The sequence below is a fragment of the Dermacentor silvarum genome, chromosome 8, assembly GCF_013339745.2.
Source record: "Dermacentor silvarum isolate Dsil-2018 chromosome 8, BIME_Dsil_1.4, whole genome shotgun sequence".
Lineage (NCBI taxonomy): Eukaryota > Metazoa > Arthropoda > Arachnida > Ixodida > Ixodidae > Dermacentor > Dermacentor silvarum.
In genome coordinates, this window is record NC_051161.1 from 118,098,458 (window position 1) to 118,125,966 (window position 27,509).

The 27,509-nt window shown below is 44.9% G+C and overlaps 1 protein-coding gene across 1 annotated transcript; it reads left to right on the forward strand.

Annotated features, from left to right (window-relative positions):
- On the forward strand, nt 1-27,509 carry LOC119461639 (uncharacterized). The gene is made up of 5 exons (XM_037723005.2): nt 1-370; nt 3,000-3,119; nt 11,270-11,378; nt 14,723-14,855; nt 27,282-27,509. The coding sequence occupies exons 1-5, from the start codon at nt 218-220 to the stop codon at nt 27,424-27,426; spliced, it is 660 nt and encodes a 219-aa protein (XP_037578933.1). The 5' UTR covers nt 1-217; the 3' UTR covers nt 27,427-27,509.

Below are 27,509 nucleotides of genomic sequence, written 5' to 3' on the forward strand. Positions count from 1 at the left end.
ATTGCTATTTTTTTCAGCAGTAGGGCGTAGGGCGGTAGTATTTAAGGCCACAGCTCGTACCGCGTCAACTGCGTTTACGTTAGTTCTCTTTCTTGTTTGTGACATTTCATGCATTAGTTTGGTCATAGGTAGATCTTTTCAATCGCATTTTTGATTGCCCACGAAGGGCGATGCGAAGGTTCGTCAAAAGAATACGGATAACAACCTGACAGCTGGCATGGCGTCGAGCAGCGCGAGCATTGGCGGCAGTTCGATGCGAAAGACGCCGGAGGAAACGGAGGGATATTTTGCTTGGATTGAATACGTGCAGTCTGTAGCGGAATGTGTAAATATGGAAGAAAAGGTACGGAGCGCCGTGAAGAAAACTGAGGTGAGCTTCGTTCTTGGGGTCGGCGATCGTTTTTTCAGAGTGCTTGCCTCGCATACTAACTGTGACTTGATTTGTCAGTCGCGGTCTGTGGGCCTATTTCCTGTGTACACGGCACAGTAAAGAGTAATAAAGACGCACCAGAGCAGAAATCGACGGTAGTGTGTGTGTGCTTTCCTGTTATGTCAAGCACGTATCAACTAGGCCCAAAGCAAGTGCTTGGAAAGTCATTTCGAATTTTGGAAAGTGGGGAGACGCCGACCTAATTTCTTTGCCCCCGTGGCATTTGAGAGTGCGGATTTGCTAGAAATGTTTGTTTTCGGGACCAAGCTCCTTCCAGAAGGTGTCTGCTAGCACTGTAATCCTCGTACTCGTGATTTTTGTACCCTTCAGTTATGAATTATGCTTGACTGTCAATAATTCATAAATGTGTCGAAGTTGCGTAATATTCCATTGTGCTGCAGACATTATTGAAGAAAGTCAAGGCACTAGGATGGTTATTTGTGCATTTTCCAGGGAATCCCCATAAATTACTCCGAAATTACGTTTCGATTCACTGCTAAGCCAGCCGTGCCATTTTATACTTAGAGAGAATTGAATCATTGACTCGAAGCACTGGCATGAGTTAATTATCCGCTGTAGGTATTATGGGGAAGGAGAAAAGGACTCTTTACCATTGCTGACGCAATGCGGCCTGTTGAAAAATCCTGTCAGTCATGGCAGTACCTTCATTAAAGGTTGTTATAAATGCTCCATTTTGGATATAAAACAGCTCACATAAAAACGAGGATGTGCACAAAAAATGACCCGCACACCACTAGCAAAGAACTCGCAACTGAATGACTTATGGATGCCATTCACATATATATAAGCAAGCACAAATACAAACGTGGCCCGAGTTGCCAAAGCCGTCTGATTCAGTTAATGTAAGGAAAATTTCTTCTGCAAGAACAGCATTTCTTTGTCGTGCAAACCAACTGATGTCCGGCTAATACAGTTTTCTTTTCAAACGTGATATGCACACGATCGGCTGTGCAGGACTAGACTGCTGGAAGCTGCATTTTTGACGGGGACACTGTGCTCCTAACTGTACATTAGTGACCTGCCTGTCCCACGGAAGTTTTACTGCATGATAAGGACATTTTATGAGCCATGCTACTATAATAGGGCACAAACTTTAGCGTGTTTGATACCAAACTTGAGCTGCCTGACGGTGTTCAGTAGTCCAGTTGTTGACAAGAGCACAATTTAGTCCCGGCCTATTTGTGCCAGAAAAGATGACGTTAACGCCATATCGCTTTCCAACATTCTTGAACCCGTGCACTAACTTGTGCTTGTGCAGAATAAACACATACCTTCACATCTGCGAGGGCTGCTGGTCGGCTGGTTGGTTTTAGGTGTGCTGTTTTACATCCAAAATGAAGCATTACTCACTCGCCACACTCTGTTTTATTGTAGGTATACTCTGTAAATTGAAGTGAAATGGAGCCTTGTTGGGCAAACAGAGGGCTCAATTTACTCACAGCTCAGTGGCCATGGCCTTCAAGTTCTCACCACTATTATTATTCAAAAAGTGGCAGAAACATGTCGTGTGCACAGGTGTCTACACTGTGACTGAAATAGATATACTGTCCCAGTGTGGTCATAAACGAGATTGGATTAAGAAACTTCAGTGTCTCTCAGGAGCACACAGGTTGCTGTAGACGCCGTAGTGTGTTCTGCAATAATTTTGAACAACTGGGGTTCTTTGACTTGCACCCAAAATGCAGTACACCTGAACCTTGAGAGCTTTATCTCTGTCTTTCTTTTTTTTCTGTTTGAGACTACCTGCGGTATCTTACAGGGTGTCTACCAACCGGGAAAACACGGAATTCTCAGGGATTTTGAATATTCTGGAAATACTTGGGGAAAACTCGGGGAATTTGTGCCTCTATCAGGGAAAATTACGAATTAGCTGTAATTTTATTGAAAGGGAACGAAAGGTTGCGGTGGAGGGAGGAAGGGGAGGCGACGTTTAGCTGTGGCACCAAATGTGTATTTATATAAAAATGTTGCAAAGCGAGAAGGTGGTAAAGACTTCGGACGCTGCTCGTTGCACTAAGTGCAAACACATAAACTATGAAAACAAGGTTGTGCCACTTCGCTGTGATACACTATACAGCTGTGGCACCTGTGTTGTCGTAATGCGTACAGCTGTTGTTGCAGTGGCTATGGTGTTCCGGTGCTCAGCACAATGTCGTGGGTTTGATTACCGGAATCTGCAGTGGCTGAATGCGAAAACACTGATGTACCTAAATTTAGGTGCCCATTAAAGAACACCAGGTGGTTGAAATTAATGCAGAACCGTCTACTACCGGATCTCTTGTAGCGCCAGTGTTTTTTTTAAGACGTTAAACCCGATGACTCACTCACTCGCTCAATCAATAAATGTGCACAGCACTTTCTCTTCCCTTGCAGTATGCCAGCTTTTCTTGTCTGCATTTGTGTTTCCACTTTTGAGAATGGCTGCTTCATTCAATCCTAGAATTGTATTCACGGCAAAATATTTTTGATTAAAAATTTTTAAATGCAGTGCTTGATGACTCTGCTTCAGGCAATGCCATTATCAGTGATTGTACTTTCTGAATTACAGGCTCGTAAGTGTGAGTATGTCTGTCAAATAGCCGAGGCTTTGAAGGAGGAGAAGCGGCTGAAATCTCTAATTGCCTACTCCAAGGAGGTTAAGGCAAACAAAGACAAGCTGCTGAAAATGGTACGTAACCTCTCTACCTGAATGGAATAACTATGGTTGCCTTGACCCTTAGGTCACCTATGCCTAATGTAACATTAAGGTTTGGGATATTTGGTGTTTACCATTTTTTTTATTACTTAGCACCACAATGCTGGCAAACAACTGGGAACAGGAGCACAAGTGCTACTTTTGACAGTTCTGTGAGTGAGAAGAACTGAAATAGTGAACCATTGTTGTACAAACAACACTTTAACTGACCAGTGGGTCATGGCAGTTATTTACCCTGTGCAGCCATGCACGGCTTTGCTGCGGTGTGCGAGCGACGTCTTTGCTCGACATCAACGGATAGGAAAGATACTTGTTGCTTCTGATATGATGCATCGTAGAGCCACCTCTCTGCACTTTCAGGAAGTTCCAAAGGAGCAAAACTCCCCGATGACTCACCGCTACGTCACAGTGCACCAGAGGGATATGACGAGTGACCCACAAAAATCTGGACTTCATGCGCTGCTGCAGTGAACGTGCCAAGTGCGATGCCACAGACATAATTCATAACAAGCAATAACTTGCAGGCGTCATCAAGGGTCGTCATCTATGAAACAAGATAGAACTGCAATAGAATGAGCATAACAGCTATGTTATTGCATGTGAGGCGTGATCTGCCACGTCGCTATGGTCGAGAAATCGATTGCTATCAAAGAGCATAGTGCTCTTCCATCTGATCTATTTCTGTAGCTTCCACAATTTTTTTGGGTGAGCTTTTTCAGGTGCCTAGCTGAGATTGTGCACAATATGATGTGTTGAGGCACACATTTTCATCTCGCTCGGAACTCTCCTTGATGACCGTTAGTGTTGATGTAGGTATCAGAGACACTTCAGGCTTGCTTTCTGTCTACACTTCTAGGTTTCCTTGCTGCGTCATTTATGTTTAATTTTTCATGAGGCAGCGTGTCTTACGTTGACCCTTGAGTGCTTTTGAATGCTATGAATGCTTTTGCGAGAGCGAACTCCTTTGAGTTAGCAAAAGATGTGGGTCAAATATATTGCACTGACAATATGAAGGTGTCGAAAATTTGCCATAACAAATCTCAACACATTACAAAAAAAAAAAACTTAAGATATACCTATTAAAACAAAACATTGCCTTTGCACAGAACACTTTCAGGCTGTATTAGGATATAATGCATACATAGAAATAAATTAAGTAAACACGTTTCTGCATGGTGTAAATTTAAATATAGAGTCTTGATTACGAAAGCAATATTTATTTCATGAAACAATAGTTTTCGAAGGATTGTGTCCAAACGAGAAACAGATATACCCACATCTCAAAACAAAGTAACCAAGGAGAGTGAAACAGAGAAAATGTCTTCCATTTTTCAAGCGAAGCTTGTATACGCTAGCCTGCGCTGGCAATGTAACACTAAAACTACTATGGCTCATACCCGCATTGGATATGCGGGTATGAGCTAGGGACAATAAAGACAAAAGGAAGGAAGGACTGAAAGAAAGAGCAGCTGCAGAAAAGTTGTGCCAGCGCCGGATCACATGACATGCGCGACCAATCAGGGTCATTTGGTGTGTCGCAGGGAGGGAAAGGAGGAAGGCGCGCGCTTCGCCAAACTTCCCTCGCCACAGATCAGTTTCGGCGACAGGATGAGGAGACCGCGCGTGGTGCGTTCCGCCGAGGAGCAGGCTGCATTTGAGCAACGGCGCCGTGAACTCGTTCGGGAAAGGGTTTGTCGTCGACGTGCCGATTCTAGCGTGAGGGCTTCCGAAACCCAGGCGAAACCCCCAGTTGCGGGAGCGCGATGTTGATGCCAAACGTCATCGAAGAGCTGCTTACCCTGAGTTTATGGCAAATGAAGTGGGACGCCTGCAACAGCGTTGTCTTGCCACAATCTTCGCTTACTCCTATTTCCTCGGCAGGGGGGCTCTGAATTTTTTGTCAATGCAAAGCTCTGAAAGAACTTAAGTTGTAGCTCAAACAGTTTTTAAGCTGTTAAATATCAAGCCAACCCTGATAGCTGATGCACTAAAGGGTAAGACAGTTCAATGTCATGAATCACGGTTGAAGTTCTCAGTTTTTGCAGAAAATGTTTGTTTCATATTCTACTTGATTGTCCTCGTAGCACTTAGTTTTGATGCTTGTCCATCACAACACTTCAATTTTGGATGTGGCTTAAAAATCTTCACCAAGCAGAAAATGATGATTAGCTCCATAGAAATCAGAACGATAGTTTTCAAAGTGTCGACAAGTAAGCACGATGACCTTACCTATTTATGGGTTATGTTGCTGCAGGGGGCGGTGTTGTGTGGAGGTTCACTATCTTGCATGTCCATTGAACCACGGTTGTACGGGAAAGCCACACTTACTACTTCCAAAAGCTATGCTGGACACAACACAGCGACAAGTGTGTGTTCTGAACCCTTCATCTCAAGCTCTCAAGCGCACTTGATTGAAAAATGCACTTGAGGGACAGCATTTGCATGATTTGTAAGCTACAAATAGAAATGTCCCTCTGCATGCACTGATGCATGGCTTAGGAAAAGGATTCTTTCACGCATAGTGGTGCCATCTGTGGAAGTGTCAATCAATATTAATCCAGAGGTCTCCACTGCGGCACCCCTCAGAACCCACTGTGCAGTTTCACCTTTCTGTTCCTCAGTGTAGGTTAGCCTGCCACAGGGTGTTCTGGTTAGGATCTTTACCCTCTCTTTCTTTTCTCTCTCTCTCTCTCTCTGGCTTGGTATGTTCAACCCCATAATTTAATTTAATCATCAATCGGAGGGCTGAAATGTGACAAGGAGGTGGCACTGTCATTACCCATGTTGTTAAATTGTCCCTTAGTGGTTGCTTCTCTACATTGCATGACTGTTTCTACAACTATGTGACTGCAATTGGCAAACGAAAGCGGGAGTGCCACTTGGTAAACAAGCACGCAGCTCTGCTCCCTATGGGACCACAAAGTAACTCAAAGGAGCTCCACAAGAGCCTTAAAGCGGGCCTGCCATGCCTACCACTCAGGGTGATCAACTGTATTTTGACAATATGCCACGTGGCAACCCCAGTGAATTAAGAAAAAGAGATTAATGTTGCATTTATTTCTTTATTTGTACAATACTGCCAGCTGCCTTTTGGCAGCCAGGGCAGGAGTGGTTAACAATGAAGTGCTAGCGTTACATTAGGTAGAAGTGCGTATATTTATGGAAAAAAGAGTAAGAGCAATATAAAAAGAGCAAGAAGCATAAAGAAAAGAGTAAAAAAAAAGGTTTTCGAGCACAAAGTCAAGATCACTTTTAAATAACACTGAAAACACGTGTGCGTAACGAATAGCAAAGATTCAGTGATAACTGTACATTAGACTGATAAAATGGAAAGAGCTACATGAATTAGTGGACAAGTGTACTGAACAAAAAGAGACATGACAGTAGCAGGACCACATAGTGTGCACCACTGATATGACACAAAGAAAGTCGATGCAGCAAATTTGATAGATCACACATTGTCCGGAAGGGCAGCTAAAAAGTATTCAACGCCAGCTAAATTTGTTTTTTCTTGCAGCAGTGAATTCCACTCCAGTGAGAGTTGAAGTGCGAGTTCTCTGTGGAGCTCGTATTGGCTAGGCTAGTTAGTGTGCACCGACAGGTTTGGCCAGACGAGGATGACTGGCATCAGCAACGTTCTTGTTTCCTTTTCCATCATCCTCATCATATATTATGCTGGACAGTTTGTTTGCGATTGTATTGACACCAATAATTTTTCTGCTTTTTATTTTAAGCCCGTTTTGGACAAGTCATTTTAAAAAGGATACAAATACATTTGCCCATTCATTTTTCAGGGGGTAATTTTCGGATGCGCTTATTCATTGTGACTCGCCAGCTGCAGTGCCATTCTCTCACAGAATCAATGCATAGCAGTAACTGAAATTTCAGTCTTCATTCTGTGAATATTTCATAAATTTCTTAGACATTTGTCCTTTGTGTGACGCAAATCATTCTTCTCGTGACTGTATAGTTTGCCTGTTTCAGTGTCCCCAGAGAATAAAGTGTGTGATCTCTTTGAATACACAGTTAATTTCTTGACTATTCAAACAATTTTAGTATTTTTCACCAATATTGAGTATTTTAGACTTTGACTGCAGTATTTCTCGGCTTAAGTTGGCTGGTCTAAATGTCTATCTTTAGCTGGCCCCAAATAGACTGTGTCAAATTCCATGATGTCACAGCAATTCAGCCGGTGGGAATTTCGGGCTGTAATGCCAGATGCTTTATCTTCTTACTTATTTTCTGGTTTGCAAAGCCCTCTCACATGATAAGACTGGCTTCTTCTCTATTCTTGCGGAATCTTGATTTAAAAGCGCAGCTTGAAGGAGTGCTGACATGTCATTGCCATGTTTATTGCATTAAATGAAGGTCCCTCTAGAGGAGTGCATTAAAGTGCCCTAACTATAATTGAGCCCAAATTCTAAGTGGAGGCTGGCAGAGGGAACCACGTCATGGGATAAAACATGGGCAAGGTAGGTGCCTCAGGCAGGCTGGCCAGTCGTGAAGTACGGTAGCTAGCTGGGCAAGTCGGTACATCTGCATTATTACAGCACGAACGAATCAACAGGCACAAAGAATAAAGACAAAACACAAGCGCTGTGTTTCAGCTCTTGTGTTTCGTCTTTCTTCTTTGTCCCTGTTTATTCGTTCGCTCTGTAAGTAATAATGCAGTCTGTGTGAGGCAACCGTACCTTCTAACTCTCCCAGTTTTCTTTTTGTAAAGTTTACCAATTTGGGCTCATGGTATGGTTTTATGAATTCTGCATAATGTTTTACGAAAAATGAAATTCTGCTTGCAAAAAAAAGCTTTAAGGGGTTGAAAGATGGGGATGGTGCAAAATAGCAGAAAATAAATGCATGCGAAAAAATTGTTATGGTACGTGCACTGCCTTGTTGTGGCAGTCCAAGACACTGTGTACAAGGGGGGTATTTGCTTCGAGCAAGTTTATTCAGCGTAATTCCTCAAGCAGGCAAAACAGCAACTGTAAAGCTGCTGAAACTCAATGGCCGAAAGCATGGTCGAAACTCGAATAAAGTTGCTCACACACGCTCGCTCGTTATGGCAGAAAATTTGAATCTGATGAGATCTTAAGACAGTGTGTTGCTTGTCAGTCTCTGCTCTTCCAAGTTTTGCTGCTGCTTGTGTGGCCACTTACAAAATGAGAAATGTCAGCGATGTTAAAGGGCCCTTCGGAGATCAAAGGCGAGTGAGTGATTGCTGTCTCGCCTTTGGTTTAGTACTCGGGTGGTGTGTACGAGCGTACACAACACCTGAGTACTAAACGTAATGTTGGTGCTCATTTGTTTGAGAACGCCATCGTTTCACTTACCAGAACTCTGCTTTTTGGCTACACACTGTTGCCGCTGCGCGCATGCAATGCAAGACACGCTGTACGAGGTGTTGAGTTGAGTGTAATCGACAGGCAAGCGAGACGACGAAGTAGTGCGGGCATGCTACATCATGGCATAGGCATGCTAGCGTATGGATAAGAACAGATGTCCCTTATAGGTCGACCAATTGATTGCTTTTAATCTGGTGATGTCACGTACAGTACACTGTTGGTGTCACCAAGTATGAAGATGGTGCCGGGAAAGTCTGGATAGCGGCATGCGATTGTTTTTTGAATTGTCAGAGGTGATTTAGGGGTCCCTTAAGCATGAAAAAAAGAAAAAAAGCATTCATGACTGTTCTCCAAGGAAATACTGTTTCTAGGGGACGTCTATAGACGGTTTCAGTGTTTACAAACAAACCTCGCTTGCCGCTGATTGGTTGCCCCATCTGAACTTCCGGCAGGAGAGCTAGAAGCACTTCCGGCTATGTTGTTTGAAGGCATGCGCGACGTGAGGCCGGCGTGTCGATGTTTGCACTGCTTGGTGGAATCTGTAATGAGCTGATTCTACATCGTGAATATTGTCGAGATGACGAGCGACTACTTTAAGGTGCTTAGCACCGAAACAAAAGATCTGTATCGCCAAAAGCTAATGTTTAGAGGCAGAGAGCTGCCCAATCCGCCGGACGATGACGTCGTGCGATTTCGTTTTCGCCAGGCTCCAAACACCTTCCCTCAGTTACAACCCCGGAGCAACAAGCGGGGAGCATCTTAGTGAGGACATGCAATGAATGCAGACTGTTGTCTTCAAGGCAGGTAATGGGACTGCCAAAAACTAGAAAAACTTTAATGGCACTTTTTCTTCTTTCTGGGGTTTTATGTGCCAAAACCAGTTCTGATTATGAGGCTCGCTGTAGTGGAGGGTTCCGGATTAATTTTGACCACCTGGGGTTCTTTAACGTGCCCTACAACACAAGCACACGGGCGTTTTTGCATTGCAATGGCACTTTTGTTGCTGCAAGATGGAGGATGAAGTGGTAAGCTGTGCATGTGTACATGCACATGTTTTCTGGGTCATAAGCCTCGTTTCTGCTTTTCAGTATCCATTCACAAATAACTGTAAATTCTCAAAAGTCATTTAGTGCAAGAAGCCTAGGTCGACTGAAATGGGACTAACTTAAATGCTCACGAATTTACCACACTTCTAACAAAATGAAACCTGTTGTGTTGGGCACGAGATTGCAATCCATAATTAGCCTCTTTTAATTCGTCAATGCTTTTAGAATGTGGCCGAAACATTCTACATACATGCACGGAAATCGCTAACTTTTCTGCGATTCTGCTCTGCGATACCGATACGAATGCTCACATGCCACCGCGGTGGTTCAGCGGTTACGGTGCCCGGTTGCTGGCCCGAAAGACGCCGTTTGGGCCCCGGCTGTTCCATTTCGATCGAGGCGAAATGCTAGAGGTCCGCGTACTGTGCGATGTCAGTGCACGTTAAAGAACCACAGGTGGTCGAAATTATCCGGAGCCCTCCACTGCGGCGTCCGTCATAGCCTGAGTCGCTTTGGGACGTTAAACATGATAAACCAATGCGCACATGTACCTAGGTAGTAAAGCTGCAGAAGTGCACTTGTGCCCCAGATACGAAAAACATTAAAATAAAACGGCGGCAGCATGGCACCCGCTAAACAATAATTTTAACTCATGTTCGTAGCATGGCGATCCACGCCGAGGCAAGAAACTGGATGAGCGGGCAAACTCGGGGCGAGAGTCGAGCTGCTCTCGCATGAGTTACACGACATACGGCCAGAACAATCGTGCAGTAGCACTTATTTTATTCAGCATTATAGCAGTTCGGCTGCTCCACGTAGTAACGTACATTGGACAAAGTGATCAAAGCAAATCTGGGATCTCTTGGTAGGCCCCCAGATTTGAAAAACACCGTTGACAAGTAAACATAATGAAAACAGTCAATGCTTCAAGAGCTACTCGCCGTCACGCAACACACTGAATGCCACAAGTCGCACTTATATCGATATACCCGAAAAATAACACAGAATATGTGTAGGAGAAGCGCGCGAGCGAACAAATGCCAGCAAAAATGAGCAAAAGAAACGGCTACCGGAAGTTTCCTAAGGAGGCCGGATGCCGGCGCACAGCGTTGCCAGAGCGCCGTGGCACCGGATGAAACCGTCTATACTGCAAGCATTCGTTATCTGCTCTCACAAGCAGAGAACACAGCTGCGTGTTCACTTCCCTGGTCAAATGACAAGACTTTGCTTTGACTGCACTGCATTGAGCCAGTGAGATGGAGCATACCGTTATTGCTACATGACGTCAGCAAATTTTGCTTTCTGTCATGGCATTACAATAATGTCAATGACTGATGTCATTGACGCAAAGTCTGGCATTTTGAGCCCAACTGTAGCATCGCATTAAATTTCTCTTGTTTCCCAACCTTCACACTTGCCAAGTGTCATTTTTTTACGTACAAGACATGTAGTAGTTTTCTTAGCTTAAAAATTGTCTCGTAAAAGCTTCATCTTCATTTAGATGTAAACTGCATGTGTAGTAAAAAAACTAACAATAGAGGTGCTCTTCGTGTCTCGGTATTCACATATTGCAGGCATCTGTGTAGGGTCTGCAGTTATTTGAAAGCTGCTGAGTTTAAGGGTCAGAGTTGCGAAACTCTGCAAATAAAAGAACTAGCACCTTGGCAAACAGGACGAGTGTATCTCACCACTGGCATCACTGCTCATGCGCATTACTGTTTTGGTGACTTTGCAGAATACAGCGGGCGACATTGGCCCCCTGAGGGATGATCTAGCTCAACAGAACAAGGAGCATGTGGATGCTGACGTCGTGGTCATCAGAAGTACCGAGCCTGTCAATAAAGGTAGTTTCTCCGTTTGCCTTCTGTGTTGTCGGATTGCATGCAGTCCATCTATTTCGATGCAGCCAACAGCGGAATCAAATCTGATTCCAGCGTATCTTGGAGGCATTACTTTTAAAGGTTTAACCTGATAGTGAACTGTGAGAACTGTGAGGATATATCTTTCTTCTTTTTAGAAAATTTGTTATTTTTGCTGTTGGGACGGAATTTATGAGTTCAGAAATGTGTTTAAGCCATTGTCCATGTGTTTGCATGTGCTGTGCATCTGCACCGGAGCCTCGTGGTAGCAGAAATGCATCAGTCAAACTTTTCCAATGTTTAAAGTACGAATATAGCTTAATATATTGTCACATTGTAGTGGTGGTGAAAAAATGAACTGTCAAACCGCTAGTTAAGAATCTAGCTTATTATTGGATGAACTTGTGCCCAGATAAAGATCATCATCAGCCTATTTTTTATATCCTCGGCAGGACAAAGGCTCTCCCAGTGGTCTCCAGTTACCTTTGCCTTGCGTTAGCTGATTCAAAGTTATGCCTGTAAATTTCCTAATTTTGTCACACCGCCAAATTCTCTGCTGTCCTTCACTGCACTTGCCTTCCCTTGGCACCCATTCTGTAACTAATAGAACACTAGTTATCTGCCCTTTGCATTGCACGACCTCCCCAGCTCCATTTTCCCCTCTTAGTGCCAACTAGAATATTGGCTACCCCTGTTTGCTCTCTAATCCACATTGCAACCTTCCCAGTCTCTTAATGTTGTACCTAGCATTTTTCATTCCATCGCTCGTTTCACAGTTCTCATCTTCCCAAGTGTACTTGCCCAGTAAAAAAGCAACACTTAAACCAAAATAACGGCCTGCACAGTTGCCGGTCACATACATTCGAGAATGTACACCACTATTCACATTTTTCTTGGGATGTTATGAACAAGATTCTTTCCCTATATAATCAGTGAAAACAGTTGCGAAACTTCCAATAGTACATGCTGGTGTTGGTATGTACTACATAGTACGATAGTGTGTAGCACTTGTTACTGGGGGTGATGCACACGAATGACAGCAGTAATTGTCTGTCATCGAATGGAGACTGGCGCATGCACGCATGGGCTCTCGCTTGTGCCTGAAAGAGCTAGTTGCCATTGGCACGAGAGAAATATGTACACGAGTGCGCATATGGCGGTTGTGCCAGGCGGTTGTGTTGGGGCGCCAAGTTTCGATCCTGCCATCATGTGCTAAAATTTTTTTTTTTTTATTGAAGAGGCCCGAAACAATGCGAGACAGGAAGCTACCTACATACCTACCGCAAAGTGCCTGTTACGAGTCTGAGAATGCTTCTCGTTAAAAGACAGGCGGTGACACCTGGCTTGAAGTTCTCACAACGGCTCTCTGTGACTGGATGGATTCTGACAGTGTCGTGATGGCGAGACCATTCACAGTAATACATAATTGCTAACTTTGAGTTAAATAAATGAAACCTATACAGTAGAACCCCGCTGATACGTTTTTCATGGGACCGTAATGAAAAACGTAAGAGCCGGGAATTGCAAGAGCCGAGAAACAGGAAAAATTGAGGAATGGGGGAGTAGTGGTTGAATTGCACACAATATTATTTTAATTCTTACGTATGAAAAAAAAGTCGTAGTTTCGCCCGACAGCCGAAGTATCGATTGCGATAGCAAATTAGTAGACAGCTGTACAAAGTAAGAATAGAAGTTTTATCGTCCGTATAAACTTGTAAATGTTCGCTTATTAACTATATTAACAAGCATGGTGTCAGCGCCCACAGGAAAACGAGCACATCACACTCGATGAGCGCGGACACGTGCTGTCAAATGCTGGCGTGAGGAACTTAAGCGCCGCTGCAGGAAGCGAGCGAAGTGACCTTCAAGCTGTTGTCTATTGCTTCAACGCAAACTGAGCGCCGAGAACACAAAGCACGCACAGAGCTACAAGCCGCCGACGCACCTACACTGCGTAGACTCTGCCCCCAATGCAGATCGCTTTCAAGGTATGGCCCGCGCGCCGTCGCGCAGTACGCAGTTATGCCAGAGCACAACGCTGCCCGCTATCCCTCGCTCCCTCGCTGGTGCCTCCAGCGCAACGGAAGAAGGCGCGCTTCCTCCCTGCTTTTCTTTCTTTCGCGCGCGAGATTTAAACGCGGTCGTTGGCTCCCCTCGCACGCTTTCACTTGCACATACAGCATACGGCACTCGGCGACGGCGTTATCGCCCTTGGACTTTATACGGAACATCTATGAGCCAAAAACAATTCTAGGGCCGCAACGCGTCATAGACACCTTCTTTAGATAGCAAATACGGATCTCAAGGGCCATACTTTTGCTGGCGGAAACAGAAAATACGCGATAAGTGTCGCCCCCGGCACTTTGGGCGGCCAATGCCATCGTCAAGCAACCAAGTCAAGCGACATGAAAAGTCAAAATGGCCGCTCGGGCCGGCGTGGGGTGGCAGTTCGCAACGTATGATGCGGGAACGGTCCCACAGTTGCGACGTAACAGCGAGGTTACCAATGCATTGGGTTCTATGGAAGCTGTGCCGGGACCGGCCGAAAACGACGTAACAGCCGGGAAAACGCAGCACTCGGGAACGTAACAGCGGAGTTCTACTGTATATGTCTGCGATCTGAAAAAGACAGAAAAGTAATTTGATCTTTGCACTGCTGGTCTAGACGCGACAATTGCGTGCAGCTGCATCTGCTGCTGCACTTGGGGCGGGGCTTTGCCTTCTTGACCTCTCTGCTATTTAGCTTCCAGCGTGCTAGAGGAGACCAAAAGAGAAAGCCAGGTATTGGTGAAGGATTTAAACAAATTTTGAGCTGATCTGATGTTGCTGTTTAGCTTTTTTTAAAGCTTTTATTGTATGATACAGAATTATGCAAAAATGTGCAGTGGTTCCAAACCCTGATCATTAAATTAGCGTAAAGGAATGCTACAGTACGAACAAGTAGTTAACTTCAATGTTTAAGAGAACGCACAAGGTCTGCAGAGGTTATGGCTGAGTTAGCAACCCGTGTGTTCAAATTGTATGCATCTTCTGCTTTACTAGTTGTACAAATGAAGCACCAGTTGGGCTTCTGGCTGTGTTGGTTATGAAACTGTAGTCACGTCCAGGTTACACGGGAATAAGCCTAACTTGGAGGAAACACGGAAACTTGAGAAAGAGTTAAAGACCGTGGATCTTGGAACAAGAGAAAATAGAAACTGCTAGAGATAACTGCCAGATTAAGTGAAGCCTCTCATTGTTCGGCTGTATTCGCCTCCCGTCGGCACCATCAATCTTGTTGCGCTTCGCGTTTTTTTTTTTTTTTATTGTTTCTTGTTTCGTCATTGCAGAGAAGCTGGGCTCAAGTCTGTCGGCGATGGCGGCGAAGGGTGGATCGTTAGAGCGCCTGGCTCTTGTTGATGCGGCCAAGGCACAGGCGAAATTTGCTAAAATGGTCCTGGTTGGTGCACAGGAGATGTCCAGGTAGGGAAATGTTCGCTCCTGTTGCAATCTGTGCTTTGAAATGGACCAGTTCTGTCCAGGGAGGCATTTCAAGTAGACACAGGAGGAGAGGGATTTTGTTAAAAGCTCCTCGAAATGCAGGCATTGCGGGCTTCTGTGTTCTCATGTCCACTGCATGCTTATTATCAACCTGTCCTGCGGAACAGGTGAGGCAGCAGGTAGAGATCAGCTGGGCATCCCCTGGGACTCTGACAATAAAACTGATCAGTTCGGTAATTTTTTTTTTTTTTTTAGGGTATTGTTACCTCTTTATGGGCTCGAACTCTCCGTGTAGGGTGAAGGGATGTAAGGAATAGTGGAGTAAACATCTACAAGCAGATTGTTTGCTTTTAAATTTTAATATTTATTTTGTAGTGTAATAACTGCTTGTCTTCTGCTGATTGTATCAGTAACAGCAGGAAACTCTAAAATGTGAAACTTCAACATACCACGATTTTATTTGTTCCCGAGCACTCGGCCAGGAGTCGAGTAATCCACTGTGTATTTTCATGTGCTACATGCACTGTGGGTCTCCCAGTTCCAGGCTACATGTTCGTTCAATGGAGGAGTTGAGCCTGTTTGTGGTATTGTATTCAAAACACATTTTGTTACACACAGAATTGGGAAGCAGCCTCTCAGCCGGAAGTGCTGTCTGCAAATTTCGGTGATTTGGTATTTCCGCGTTGCTCTTTACTGTCGTTTCTAACGCTTAAAGGGACACACAATTGAAAAAGAAAACACTTAAAAGAAACACTTAAATCAATTTAGATTAAGTATTCTTGAACTCTTGTTGATTTCATGGTATAATAGGTTGATTAATGAAAGGAAAAATTACGGACAGAGTTTCATTTCCCAATTTCGTGCTGAAACCCCAGATCTGTAGGTCAATGTGACGTCACTGATTGCAATATTGGGAAATATTCTTGTGCATTTTGGTCATTTTGGTTTCATTAAAATTCTGTCAACTTTGTAAGTTCAGACACAAGGAAGACGCACGCTCAAGATTTGTGGTTGTAGCACTTTTTCAATAATGTTTGATTTCTGTATCATGTGAAGAAGACGCACCTCCATCCTGCAACATCACCAACACTTGACTTTCTTTCCTCGCTCTGATGGTTGCTAGTGTCTCTCTCGAGACACCAGCACCCTGGAGCTTCGAACCAGAACGCTTCCCTCCATCATGACCGACAACATAGACTTGCCAACGCCTTCGCCCCCAGTCCATCATCTGCACCGGGGTCCTTCGGCAACCTGATCAGGTCTTCAGCGGTACAGATCACACCGACGTGGAGGACTGGTTTACGTTGTACCAGAGTCCTTCCATGCATTTCTGGTCACGAAACTGCCGCCTCAATTTCATATAGAGCCAGCGCCCGCCGCTAGAGGCGCAACCGTGCATGGGAGGGCATGCGAACGCCGCTACCGCTGTGGTTGTGTGTGGGGCAGCCTCGGTATTCTAGCTTTCTCAACTTCCACAACGGTCGGTTTACTTTCATGTAACTATTTTTAACATTCCACATGCTTAAATAACTGCCTGATTGCGTCTTCTGCCATGATATGAGCGCCCGGGACGAAAAAAAAGCCGCTCATAACATGAAGCTTGCGGCGGTCTCGGACCAAAAAAAAAAAAAAATTTCTGAGACTTTGAGTCAGAACCGCGATACGATTATGAGGCACGCCGTGGTGGGGGACTCAGGATTAATTTTGACCACGTGGGATCCTTTAAAATGCACCTAAAGTATAATAAACGGGTGTTTTGCATTTCGCCCCCGTCGAAATGCGTCCGCTGTGCACAGCTGGGCGGTCTCAGTCCATATTTCTTCGTCATCGCCGTTCGCCTCAACACTTCGGTAGGCTCCGCTGTTTAATATTTGCCTGAAATTATACACCGCGCATTCGCACAAAGCGCCAGTGGTCCCACTTATCACCAGATGCAAACATATGGGCTGTTGCACCCCCGCTCACCCGTAAGTAAGCGCCAACTCTCCATTGCGCGTAGCGTCAGATTGTTCACCGAGCACAGCTGTTCACTTTCTGTTAAACTGTGGGCAGTATCTTATCCGGAGATCAAAAGTATGTAATTGTTATTGCAAAAGGCTGCTTCTGTATAATACTTAATGCCAATGAAAAGGAAATTGAGCTGCTCCGTGCGCTTCAGATTTCTCTGCAAAACGATGCCATTTCTGAATGAGATTTAGGTAGGATAAATGCAAGACAAAATTCACTAGTAAATGTCTTCGGTGCGGTTTTTATCAACGGATTAAGGCGAACGTGAAGTGTTAGGTCCTGCACAGTTGAAACTAGCTGTATTGTAATCAGGCAATTGCCTTAGCAAGCAGTCTTTTAGAAGCGTCAGTAAGCCCAGCACTTATTCAAGCTGCTCGTGGTTTCGACGCAGAAACAATGAGACTAGGTATTTTGGTTCTTAATGCGCAACTATTTACAGGATGTTAAAATGTTGTAATCACCGGTCCTGATATTCTTATCATGGTCGAAAAATAAAAAAAACTGCTTTATAATTCGATTAAGAAAAGAAATAAAACGTGTTGGTGCAAAAACAACATACAAGCATGATCATTTATTTATCATGTAAAATAAGTGGAGCGAAATACAAACAGCACAAAGAGGTGTCCGGTCATGAATGTTCCACCATTCACGATGCAAGTTGTTAAAAGCACTGATATAAGCTGATATAATAAGCATAAAGAAAAAAAACATCAAACGTGAGAGATATGTATTAAGGGGCAGGAAACAAACACCAGCAAACGAATGGCAATAAATGCACATTGCATAAGATTGTTTCTATAAACAAGAAAGTGTAAAGCATAGGCATTTCATAACACATGGCAAAACAACTCTCAAACGAACACAAGTAGCCACATCACAAATACAGCAATTTAAAAAAAAAATGGCTGGTTAGAGATACCACCATTCCACTTCTTCAGCTGTTACTTAAACATGCACACACAACTTGCTCAACAAATCATAATGCAAATATAGGTTTGGGCTTCGTGAGGTACGCTGGAAGGCCTTCAAAAATCCTTGGAACGGCGTTAGTCTTCAGCGTCGGCTGCTCACGCTCCAGGGACACGGCGTCGCCGCTGAAGTTGAAATTGTACGCAGTGACGATGTCGGAGGCGTCGAAATGTTTCGCGCACACACGCGTATACTTCGATTCGAAGTTAAAACCGCCACCTTCCTGCCGCGGTATGGCCTGCTTCCATTTCTCGCGCTACTCTTTGTCAAACAACTACACCTTTTCGGTCGTGCCCTTGTAGCCGGAACGGCAACCCGGCACGCAACACGTGTTCGGCATCGTTGTCCCACCCCGCCACTTCAACTAAACGGTCCAGCACTCGAAAAATAGCGCAGCACATGCACAGAACGCACCCGATCACTCAGCTCGCCTCGCACTGCGCAAGCGTTTCGGTACGCGAACGATGCCCTCCGATGCGCAGTGACGCCGTGCCGCGGCAGCTTTGGGCAGTGTATGAACCTCTCCCATAGCATGACGGCGGAGTTTCGTGACCAGAAAAACATGGAAGGACTCTGGTTGTACGAACGGGTGAGCGCACTTAACAAGTGGGACGCCGCGCGAAGTTGACCGTCATATTTTATCGTACTGGCATTGCCCAACTCTGGTACCATAAACACGAAGCGGTCCCCACATGGTCCACTTTCAAACGTCATTCACTCAAGTGTTTGGTCGACCTGCTGTCTGCAAACTACGCGCTGAACAGCGCTTGCGAGCCTGTGTACAGCAGACTGGTGAAACTTTGGCGAACTACACTGAACAAGTTGTCGACCCTTGTAAACATGTCTACGCATTCCACATGCTCCTGGCCAGGAATCCGTGCACCGTTTCTGAAGTCGTCACCTTATGTCAGAGCTATGATGAGTTGAAGAAGCACTGCACCTTGACTCGGCAGCCTCAGTCGAACGCTGACTCGCTATCCAGTCTTGTTGCTGTTCCCGAGCACTATCCACTGCTTCAGCAGATCAAAGACATTGTGCGCAATGGAGTTGCCCAACAACTTTCCTTGGTCCCCTTCACTCCGGAGCCGTCCTTTCTTCTGCCACCAACGCTCCGCACTGTCATTGCTGAAGAGGTCGCTCAAGCTGTTCCTGTCGCTCGCCACCAGCAGCCCGTGGCCGTGCCTCTTACCTATGTGCAGGTCATGCATAGGCCTCCCCAGCCGCTTTTCTCACACCACCTGCCACTCCTACCGCATTTTTGGCCGGGCCAAGAGTTGGCAATCCTTGGCAGACGCCTGACCATCGTCCCATTTGTTGTTATGCCGGCTGCACTCCAGGGCACGTCATTCGCTATTGTCGCTGTCGCCTTCAAACTTCCAGCGACGCTGCCTGGCCGTTTCAGTACGGCAGTCAGCCCATCCGTCGATTCGCTCCTGGTCCCTCGCAGCAGTATGTTTGTATTGACCTCCCCGAATTTTCGTCACACTGCTCGTCATCTCCTCGTCGACAATCGCTCTCCCCGATGCATCACTCACCCACACCCTCTGCCCAGGAAAACTAAGCGCTGCAGTTCAGATCTTCGAACTGCCCAATTTTTTTTCTGCCTAGACTTGCATTTTGGTTACTGGCAGGTCCCAATGGCTGAAGCCGATCGCCAGAAAACTGCATTTATAACACCTGACGGCCTATATGAATTCAATGTGATGCCCTTTGGACTTTGGAACATGCCTGCCGCGTTTTAATGACTCATGGACAATGCGCTGCGTGGCCTCAAGTGGTCTACGTGTCTGTTATACCCCTGTCAAGCGGGCAAGTGCGCTTGCCGAGAGTGTCACTCGGTTTAAGTGTACTTTGCTAAACCTAAACGTCGCAAGTGCAGGTTCCTCGCAGTAGAGTGCACTCCGGTCGGAGTGCGTTCACGCAACGCACTTTGCTGGCCGAGTACGTAGGCTCGCCGCCAGCGGTTTCAATAGTACAAAATGTAATGCATTAAAAAAAATGATACAGAAGTTCGTTTTAGTTGTTGAACAGCTTTTAAAATAATAATTTGTGTTTAGCGAGAAGCAAAACAGCCTAGAACTCCCTCATATTCTGTTCTAGCAAGATCTAATGCTGCCTCGTCGCACGCCACCATGTTGCTCTGGATTGGCTAGGCATTCATCTTGGCCGGCATTGACTTGCAACACTCCTATAATAAAAAGTTCAGTTTTTTGTTGAGAAAAAACAGATTAAGCTTGTTTTTATCTATAATGCAATGTACAGCAATCACTTTTTAGAAGTTTTGTTCTTTTTAATCTCCATCTTCAGAAAAGGCGCTCTTAATGTGTTGCCATTTTTTTTTACTGCGAGTGCGCTCTGCTCTCCCGTTTGGCACCGTGTAGCCTAATTCTACAGCATTAGTGAGGGGGTAGCAGTCGTCGTAATAAAGCTGAAGAGGAGGTACAAAATGAAGTTAGTACAATCCTACGCCCCAAATTCCAGTCACGATGATGAAGAAATAGAACAGTTTTATTAAGATGTCGAATTAGCAATGAGAAAGGGGCAAACTCAGTATACTGTAGTCATAGGCGACTTCAATGCAAAAGTGGGCAAAAAGCGGATTGGTGAGCAAGCAATTGGCAACTACAGCATTGATTCTAGGAATGCAAGAGGAGAGATGTTAGTAGAATTCGCAGAAAGGAATAGGCTCCGAATATTGAATACATTCTTCAGGAAGCGCAGCAACAGGAAGTGGACCTGGAAAAGCCCTAATGGAAAAACAAAGAATGAAATAGATTTCATACTCTCTGCCGATCCAAGCATAGTGCAGAATGTAGAAGTGTTGGGTAAGGTAAAGTGCAGTGACCATAGGTTAGTGAGATCTAGGATTTCTCTCAATTTGAAGAGAGAAAGAGTGAAATTAGTCAAGAGGAAACAGGCCAACCTAGACGCAGTAAGGGTGAAAGCAGGCCAATTCAGGCTGGTGCTCGCAAACAAATATGCAGCTTTAGAACAGGAAGATTAAGATAACATAGAGGTAATGAATGAAACCGTAACTAGGCTGATCTCAGAAGCAGCAATTGAAGTGGCAGGTAAGGCACCAAGGCAACCAGTAGGTAAGCTCTCCCAAGAAACCAAGGACCTAATAAAGAAATGACAAAACATGAAAGTGTCCAACTCAAGAGATGAGATAGAATTCGCTTAACTGTCAAAACTGATCAACAAGAAGAAAGTAAGGGATATTCGAAATTATAACGTGGGAAAGATTGAGGAAGCCGTAAAATATGGACGCATCATGAAATCAGTAAGAAGAAAGCTTGGCATAGGACAAGGCAAGATGCATGCACTGAAAGATAAGCATGGTAATATCAGCAATTTAGATGACATAGTAAAAGCAGCGGAAGAATTCTATACTGACCTGTACAGTTCCCAAAACAGCCAAGCTACTTTCATTCGAAATAGCAATGAACCGGATACAGAAACTCCTTCTATAACTAGCGATGAAGTTAGAAGGGCCTTGAAAGACATGACCAGGGGAAAAGCGGCTGGAGAAGATGGAATAACAGTAGATTTAATCATAGATGAAGCAGATATGCTTGAAAAGCTTGCGGCCCTTTATACGCAATGCCTCACAACTTCAAGTGTACCAGAGAACTGGAAGAACGCCAACATTATACTTATCCATAAGAAGGGAGACGTTAAAGAATTGGAAGAATTACAGACCCATTAGCTTGCTTTCAGTATTATATAAAATATTCACCAAGATAATTTCCAATAGAATCAGGGCAACACTTCAGCCAACCAAGAGAACAGGCTGGCTTCAGGAAGGGATATTCTACGATGGATCATATTCATGTCATCAATCAGGTAATCGAGAAATCTGCGGAGTACAATCAACCTCTCAATATGGCTTTCATAGATTATGAAAAGGCCTTTGATTCAGTAGAGATACCAGCAGTCATAGAGGCATTGCGTAATCCAGGAGTAGAGGAGGCATACGTGAATATCTTAGCAAATATCTAAAAGGATTCCATAGCTACCTTGGTTCTCCACAAGAAAAGTATAAAGTTACCCATCAAGAAAGGGGTCAGGCAAGGAGACACAATCTCTCCAATGCTATTCACTGCATGCTTAGAAGAAGTATTAAAGCTCTTAGACTGGGAAGGCTTAGGAGTGAGGATCGACGGCGAATATCTCGGCAACCTTTGGTTTGCAGATGACATTGTCCTATTCTGCAACAATGGAGACGAATTACAACAAATGATTGAGGACCTTAATCGTGAAAGTGTAAGAATTGGGTTGAAGATGAATATGCAGAAGACAAAGATAATGTTCAATAGCCTGGCAAGGGAACAAGAATTCAGGATCGCCAGCCAGCCTCTAGAGTCTGTAAAGGAGTACGTTTATCTAGGTCAATTACTCACAGGGGACCCTGATCATGAGAAAGAAATTTAGAGAAGAATAGAATTGGGTTGGAGTGCATACGGCAGGCATTGCCAAATCCTGACTGGGAGCTTACCACTGTCGTTGAAAAGAAAAGTATACAATCATTGCATTCTACCGGTGCTAACGTATGGGGCAGAAACTTGGAGGTTAACAAAGAAGCTCAAGAACAAGTTAAGGACCGCACAAAGAGCGATGGAACAAAAAATGTTAGGAGTAACGTTAAGAGACAGGAAAAGAGCGGTGTGGATCAGAGAACAAACGGGGATAGCCGATATTCTGGTTGACATTAAGCGGAAGAAATGGAGCTGGGCAGGCCATGTAATGCGTAGGATGGATAACCAGTGGACCATTAGGGTTACAGAATGGATACCAAGAGAAGGGAAGCGCAGTCGAGGACGGCAGAAAACCAGGTGGGATGATGAAGTTAGGAAATTCGCATGCGCAAGTTGGAATACGCTAGCACAAGACAGGGGCAATTGGAGATTGCAGGGAGAGGCCGTCATCCTGCAGTGGACATTAATATAGGATGATGATGATGAGCCTAAGGTGTCGCTCAAAGTCGCGAAGCGCACTCCCCGCAAATGTACTTAACTTGCCCGCTTGACAGGGGTATTACCTTGACGATGTTGGTGTGTTCTCGCCTGATTTCCCGCCCACCTTAGACAGTGCCTTAGACATGTTTAGGCGTCTCTAGCCAACGCTGGCCTGTAATGCATCCTCAAAAAGTGCCGCTTTGCTGTGCAGCAGCTGACCATCCTAGGCCATATTGTGTCCAAGCATGGTGTTCTGCCCGACCCTGGGAAACTTCGTGTATTCACTGAGTTCCCAAAGCCTACTACCATCAAAGAACTACGCAGTTTTGTGGGCCTATGCTCACATTTCTGGCACTTTGTTCGCAATTTTGCATTGATCATGTCGCCCTTCACTCAGCTCCTTCGTGGTGGTGAGGACCTCTCCTCCTGGTTCCTGGCATGCAGCGTCACGTTTGTTATGCTGTGTTGTCTTCTTGCCTCTCTATCTCTTCTTTGCCATTTCGACCCGGCAGCTGCAACTGAAGTGCATACAGACGCCAGCGGGGGTCGGTCTTTGCGCCGTCCTTACGCAATGACAGATCGGCTACTCTGAATACATCATTGCCTATGCGAGTCGCACGCTGACAAAAGCTGAAGCCAATTACATTGCGACTGAAAAAGAGTGCTTGGCTCTAGTGTGGCCGCTTTGCAAGTTCTGGCCATACTTAACGGCCGGCCATTCAACCTAGAAACGGATCGCCATGCGCTTTGTTGGCTCGCCACGTTGAAATATCCATATGGCCACCCAGCATGCTGGGCACTTGAAATCCAGGAATACGATATTCGCATCGTCTACCGCTGCAGATGCAAGCACACTGACGCACACGCCCTATCCCGTTCACCTCTACCTCCTGACTCGGCCTTGCACACACTCTGTCATCTCTTGAGCGTGACTCCAGTGGCACTGAACAATGCCATGACCCGTGGATCGCTTCTCTTTTCGCCTACCTTTCTGGATCATCGACCATCTCTGTATCCCGATCTCTCCGACATCAAGCTGTTCATTTTGCCATTCGTGATTGGCTGCTCCATCGACGCAACTACACTCCCGAAGGCCCATGATGGCTACTGGCCATTCCCCGCAGCTTAATCTCACAAATCTGCGCCTCCTATCACAACGATCCACAATGTGGCCATGCCAGAGTGTTTAAGACATATGAACGTATTCGGCATCGCTACTACTGGCTGGGAATGGACACTTTTGTACGAACGTTTGTTCATTGCTGCCCTGACTGTCAACGTCTCAAATTCCTTTATGCGCGTCTGGCGCCTAGCAGCCGCTTCCGTGCCCTGCCAAACCCATTGATCGTGTCGGCATTGACCTCTATGGCCCGCTTCCAATGACACCGGATGGGAATCGGTAGATCATAGTTGCTGTGGACCATTTGACACACTTTGCCGGAACTGATGCTTTACCAAATGCTACAGCACGGGATGTAGCCTCTTTCGTCCTACATCACTTGATCCTTCGAGATGGTGCACCTCGAGGACTCATTAGTGACAGAGGTTGCGCCTTCTTCTCCGAAGTCGTCGAAGCTCTGCTTTTGGAATGCCACATTATTCATCAAACGAAACTAACGGGTTCACAGAACGGTTTAACCACACTCTCGGCGATATGCTCGCAATGTACGTGTCATCTGGTCATAGTAACTGGGACTGCTTTCTTCCTTTTGTAACATTCGCATACAACGTCATGTTAAAAGCTACTACAGAATTTTCACCTTTCTTCCTTCTGTATGGGTGCGAGCCTTCGCATACCATCGACAATCTCCTTCCATGCCGTCCTGACACTTCCGAGTGCCCACCTGTGTATGAAGCTGCCAGACAAGCCGAAGAATGCCGCCAGCTCACACGCACTTTTATGTCACAAGAACAACAGCACCAGAAGGAAAGCCGCGCGTACTCGCAAGTTCCACGTATGCCCCAGGATCTCTTGTATTACTGGCTGTTCCTTGCCAAACTCCCAGGTTTTCCCTGAAACTCGTCCCATAGTACGAAGGGCCTTACCGTGTCTTGGAGCGAACGTCCCCGGTGAATTTTCTGATCGAGCTATTTTCTCCATCTGACAACATGCGTTTGCATGGACGTGACCTCGTTTATGTGGCGCGTCTGAAGCCCTACCATAGCCCTCTACCTCCAGCCTCTTAAGTTGCCAGGATGGCTTTCGTCCAGCAGCATCGCCAACACACTGCTGGTCGCTGGTGTCTTTTGAGACTGCCCCACGCTGCCTCGCCATTCCTACTCATCGTGTCCTTGAAGGAACGGACCGCCAATAAACCTCTTATCAATTAGTATTTGTTTATTCTGAGCTGGTGCCTGAGCCAGATGAACCTGTCAATGAAAATCTGAAAAGTTAGGGTAGAGTGTACATTATTTGAAGATCTAATCAATGTTGAAAATGGAAGTGGCAGTGTTTTCCCTCTTAAACCACTGCGGTCCCGTGACAAGCGATCATGCATGCCCATCGTGAGCACATGTGCTCTCCGCACCGAGTTGTGTGGGTACTGAAAAAGTGTTCTCAAGTGCTCTTATCCCTTTGACCATGCGGTAGTGCTTTGCACGAGGCCATCGCAAAAAATTAACTCATTCATTTAATTTCATTTTATGTTATGGTAACACAAAGATAGTGTACTGGAAAACAGTTGGGCCAGTAGGCGGTGAAGGCCCATAATCACACGCAATTTGTAGTGCGCTGCATATAGTATTGGCATACCTGCCAACTCCTACGATTCCATCATAGAATATCCCGTCTTTAGCGCTCATTTATGGTTGTGGTAGTGGCACAAATATTTCATAATTTTTCATTTGTGTATATAGTTTAGGGCAAAACCAATTTAAAAGCAGACAAATACAGTCACTCAGTGATATTTGTGGCCCAAGTTATGGGACCTACTAATTGTGCAGACCTAGCTGTACATCAGTCACATGAACTTGAAAGAACCAGTGTATGTACCGGCAAACGAACCTTCGGCAGCCATTGCATCAAATTTTATTAATAAACTGCATAAGCATTTCTGCTCGCCTGCAGCACAGATCATTGTTGCTGGGACTATATAGAGCAGAGGGGCTGTTCCAAGTATCCCTATAAAAAAAGTCTGTGAATCTTTTGTAAACAGTGAGCGTAATGATTGATCAAAGTAATTTTAGTATTTTTCACCAAATTTTAACATTTCTTGGCTTCCACTGTCATATTTTTCAAGTGATAAGGTTGGCAGGTCTGTGCGAGTATCACAGTGAAGATTTTGCACAATTAGGCAGTGACTAAAGTGGCCAGAAAGCACTAAGACAAGCAATCGTAATGGGCACAACTATAGCCCAACTAGAAATTCTAAAAAGATATAAAAGAAAGTTGTGCAGACAGAAATACACGATGCTTCATGTATTATGTCAAGTATTTTTATGCACATGCACCGGTCACAGGTTACCTAAAGCTTCTTGGGCCTGAGGTAAAGTGCATAAGGTATGGGGAAAAATGAAGAAAATATGTTACAAACCTATAAATTCTCTATGCACAGTCTGAACACCAAAATTTATCTTATCTTGAAAGTGGCTGTCTAAAAAATTTCCCACAGTATTACGACTTCCAAGGGTAGACATGTAGGGGGAAAAATTCATGAAATCTGAGTGTTACGAGGTATTGCATGTTTGTGATCTATTGTTTACGCATATTCTCTCGCTTATTATTTATAGGCCCTTAGCAGTATATAATTCTTTCTCTTGAAAATTGGGCTTTAGTGATAGCAGAGAGCACTCTTTGAGAGGGCTTTAGAAGGGTAGATTTTTGGGCCAGTTTGGCGATGTACTATATTGGACTACATTGAAGCACAATAGATGGGACTTTCTCACCTTCCTTTGGTCTCGTCTGTTTGAGAAGACATTTCTCATATTTACTTTGCTATTAAAGGTGCCTTTTTTTTGCAAAATCAAACATTGCCTTTTTCTTCCTTCGATAACCGTCTCACCCTTTGACCCCGATACAATTTTGAAAAGAAAATTAAAGGAAAGAGTCCCAGGCATTCTCACCAAATTTCTGTGAACACACCCAAGAACATTTGACAGATCTCAGAGTAGTGCATAATGCTATTCAAAAAGGACAAGGTGTGGCTAAGATGGTAGTTTTGATCGAAATGGACTCTGCTTAGTGCTTTGAATAAAAAAAAGCAAAGGTATCAACTACATTGATAAAAACTTTGCAGCATGGCAGGACACAAATAAGCAAAGACAACAAACATGGAGACAGGTTTGTTCCTGTTATATTTCTGTTGCGTTTGCTGTTCAGTCCACACTAGACTGTGCATTCGTGCCTAGCCGTCTACTCTATGGGTCATGAATGGAGGCTAGACTGCCTAGAATAGTTAAATATGTGACCTATTGTTCTCACCTATTGTTCTCCTGTGAAGTGTCCTTTTTTTTCTTCTCTGTGTGTTATATGTAGGATTTCATCATTGAAGAAGGAGATCGCAGAGGACCTCAAGGCACTGGAATTCTTAAAAGTAGCACAAGAGGTGTGTCAAGACGAGACTTCAGATTCTCAGTACAACACTGCTCTCGATCTTGAAAGTTTGAACCTGTCGCCATGATCCTGGGACCGAGAACACAAGAATGAGTGTTGTTTGCAGCCTTCACTTTGTAAGTTGCCTAATAAAGATGGTTTGTCATTGGA

What these genes read in the sequence shown, in the direction of transcription:
- LOC119461639 (XM_037723005.2), top strand. Translation starts at nt 218, where the DNA reads ATGGCGTCGAGCAGCGCGAGCATTGGCGGCAGTTCGATGCGAAAGACG. An exon ending in GCGCCGTGAAGAAAACTGAG is followed by an intron (nt 371 to 2,999) that starts GTGAGCTTCGTT and finishes TCTGAATTACAG; the next exon opens with GCTCGTAAGTGTGAGTATGT. An exon ending in AAGACAAGCTGCTGAAAATG is followed by an intron (nt 3,120 to 11,269) that starts GTACGTAACCTC and finishes GTGACTTTGCAG; the next exon opens with AATACAGCGGGCGACATTGG.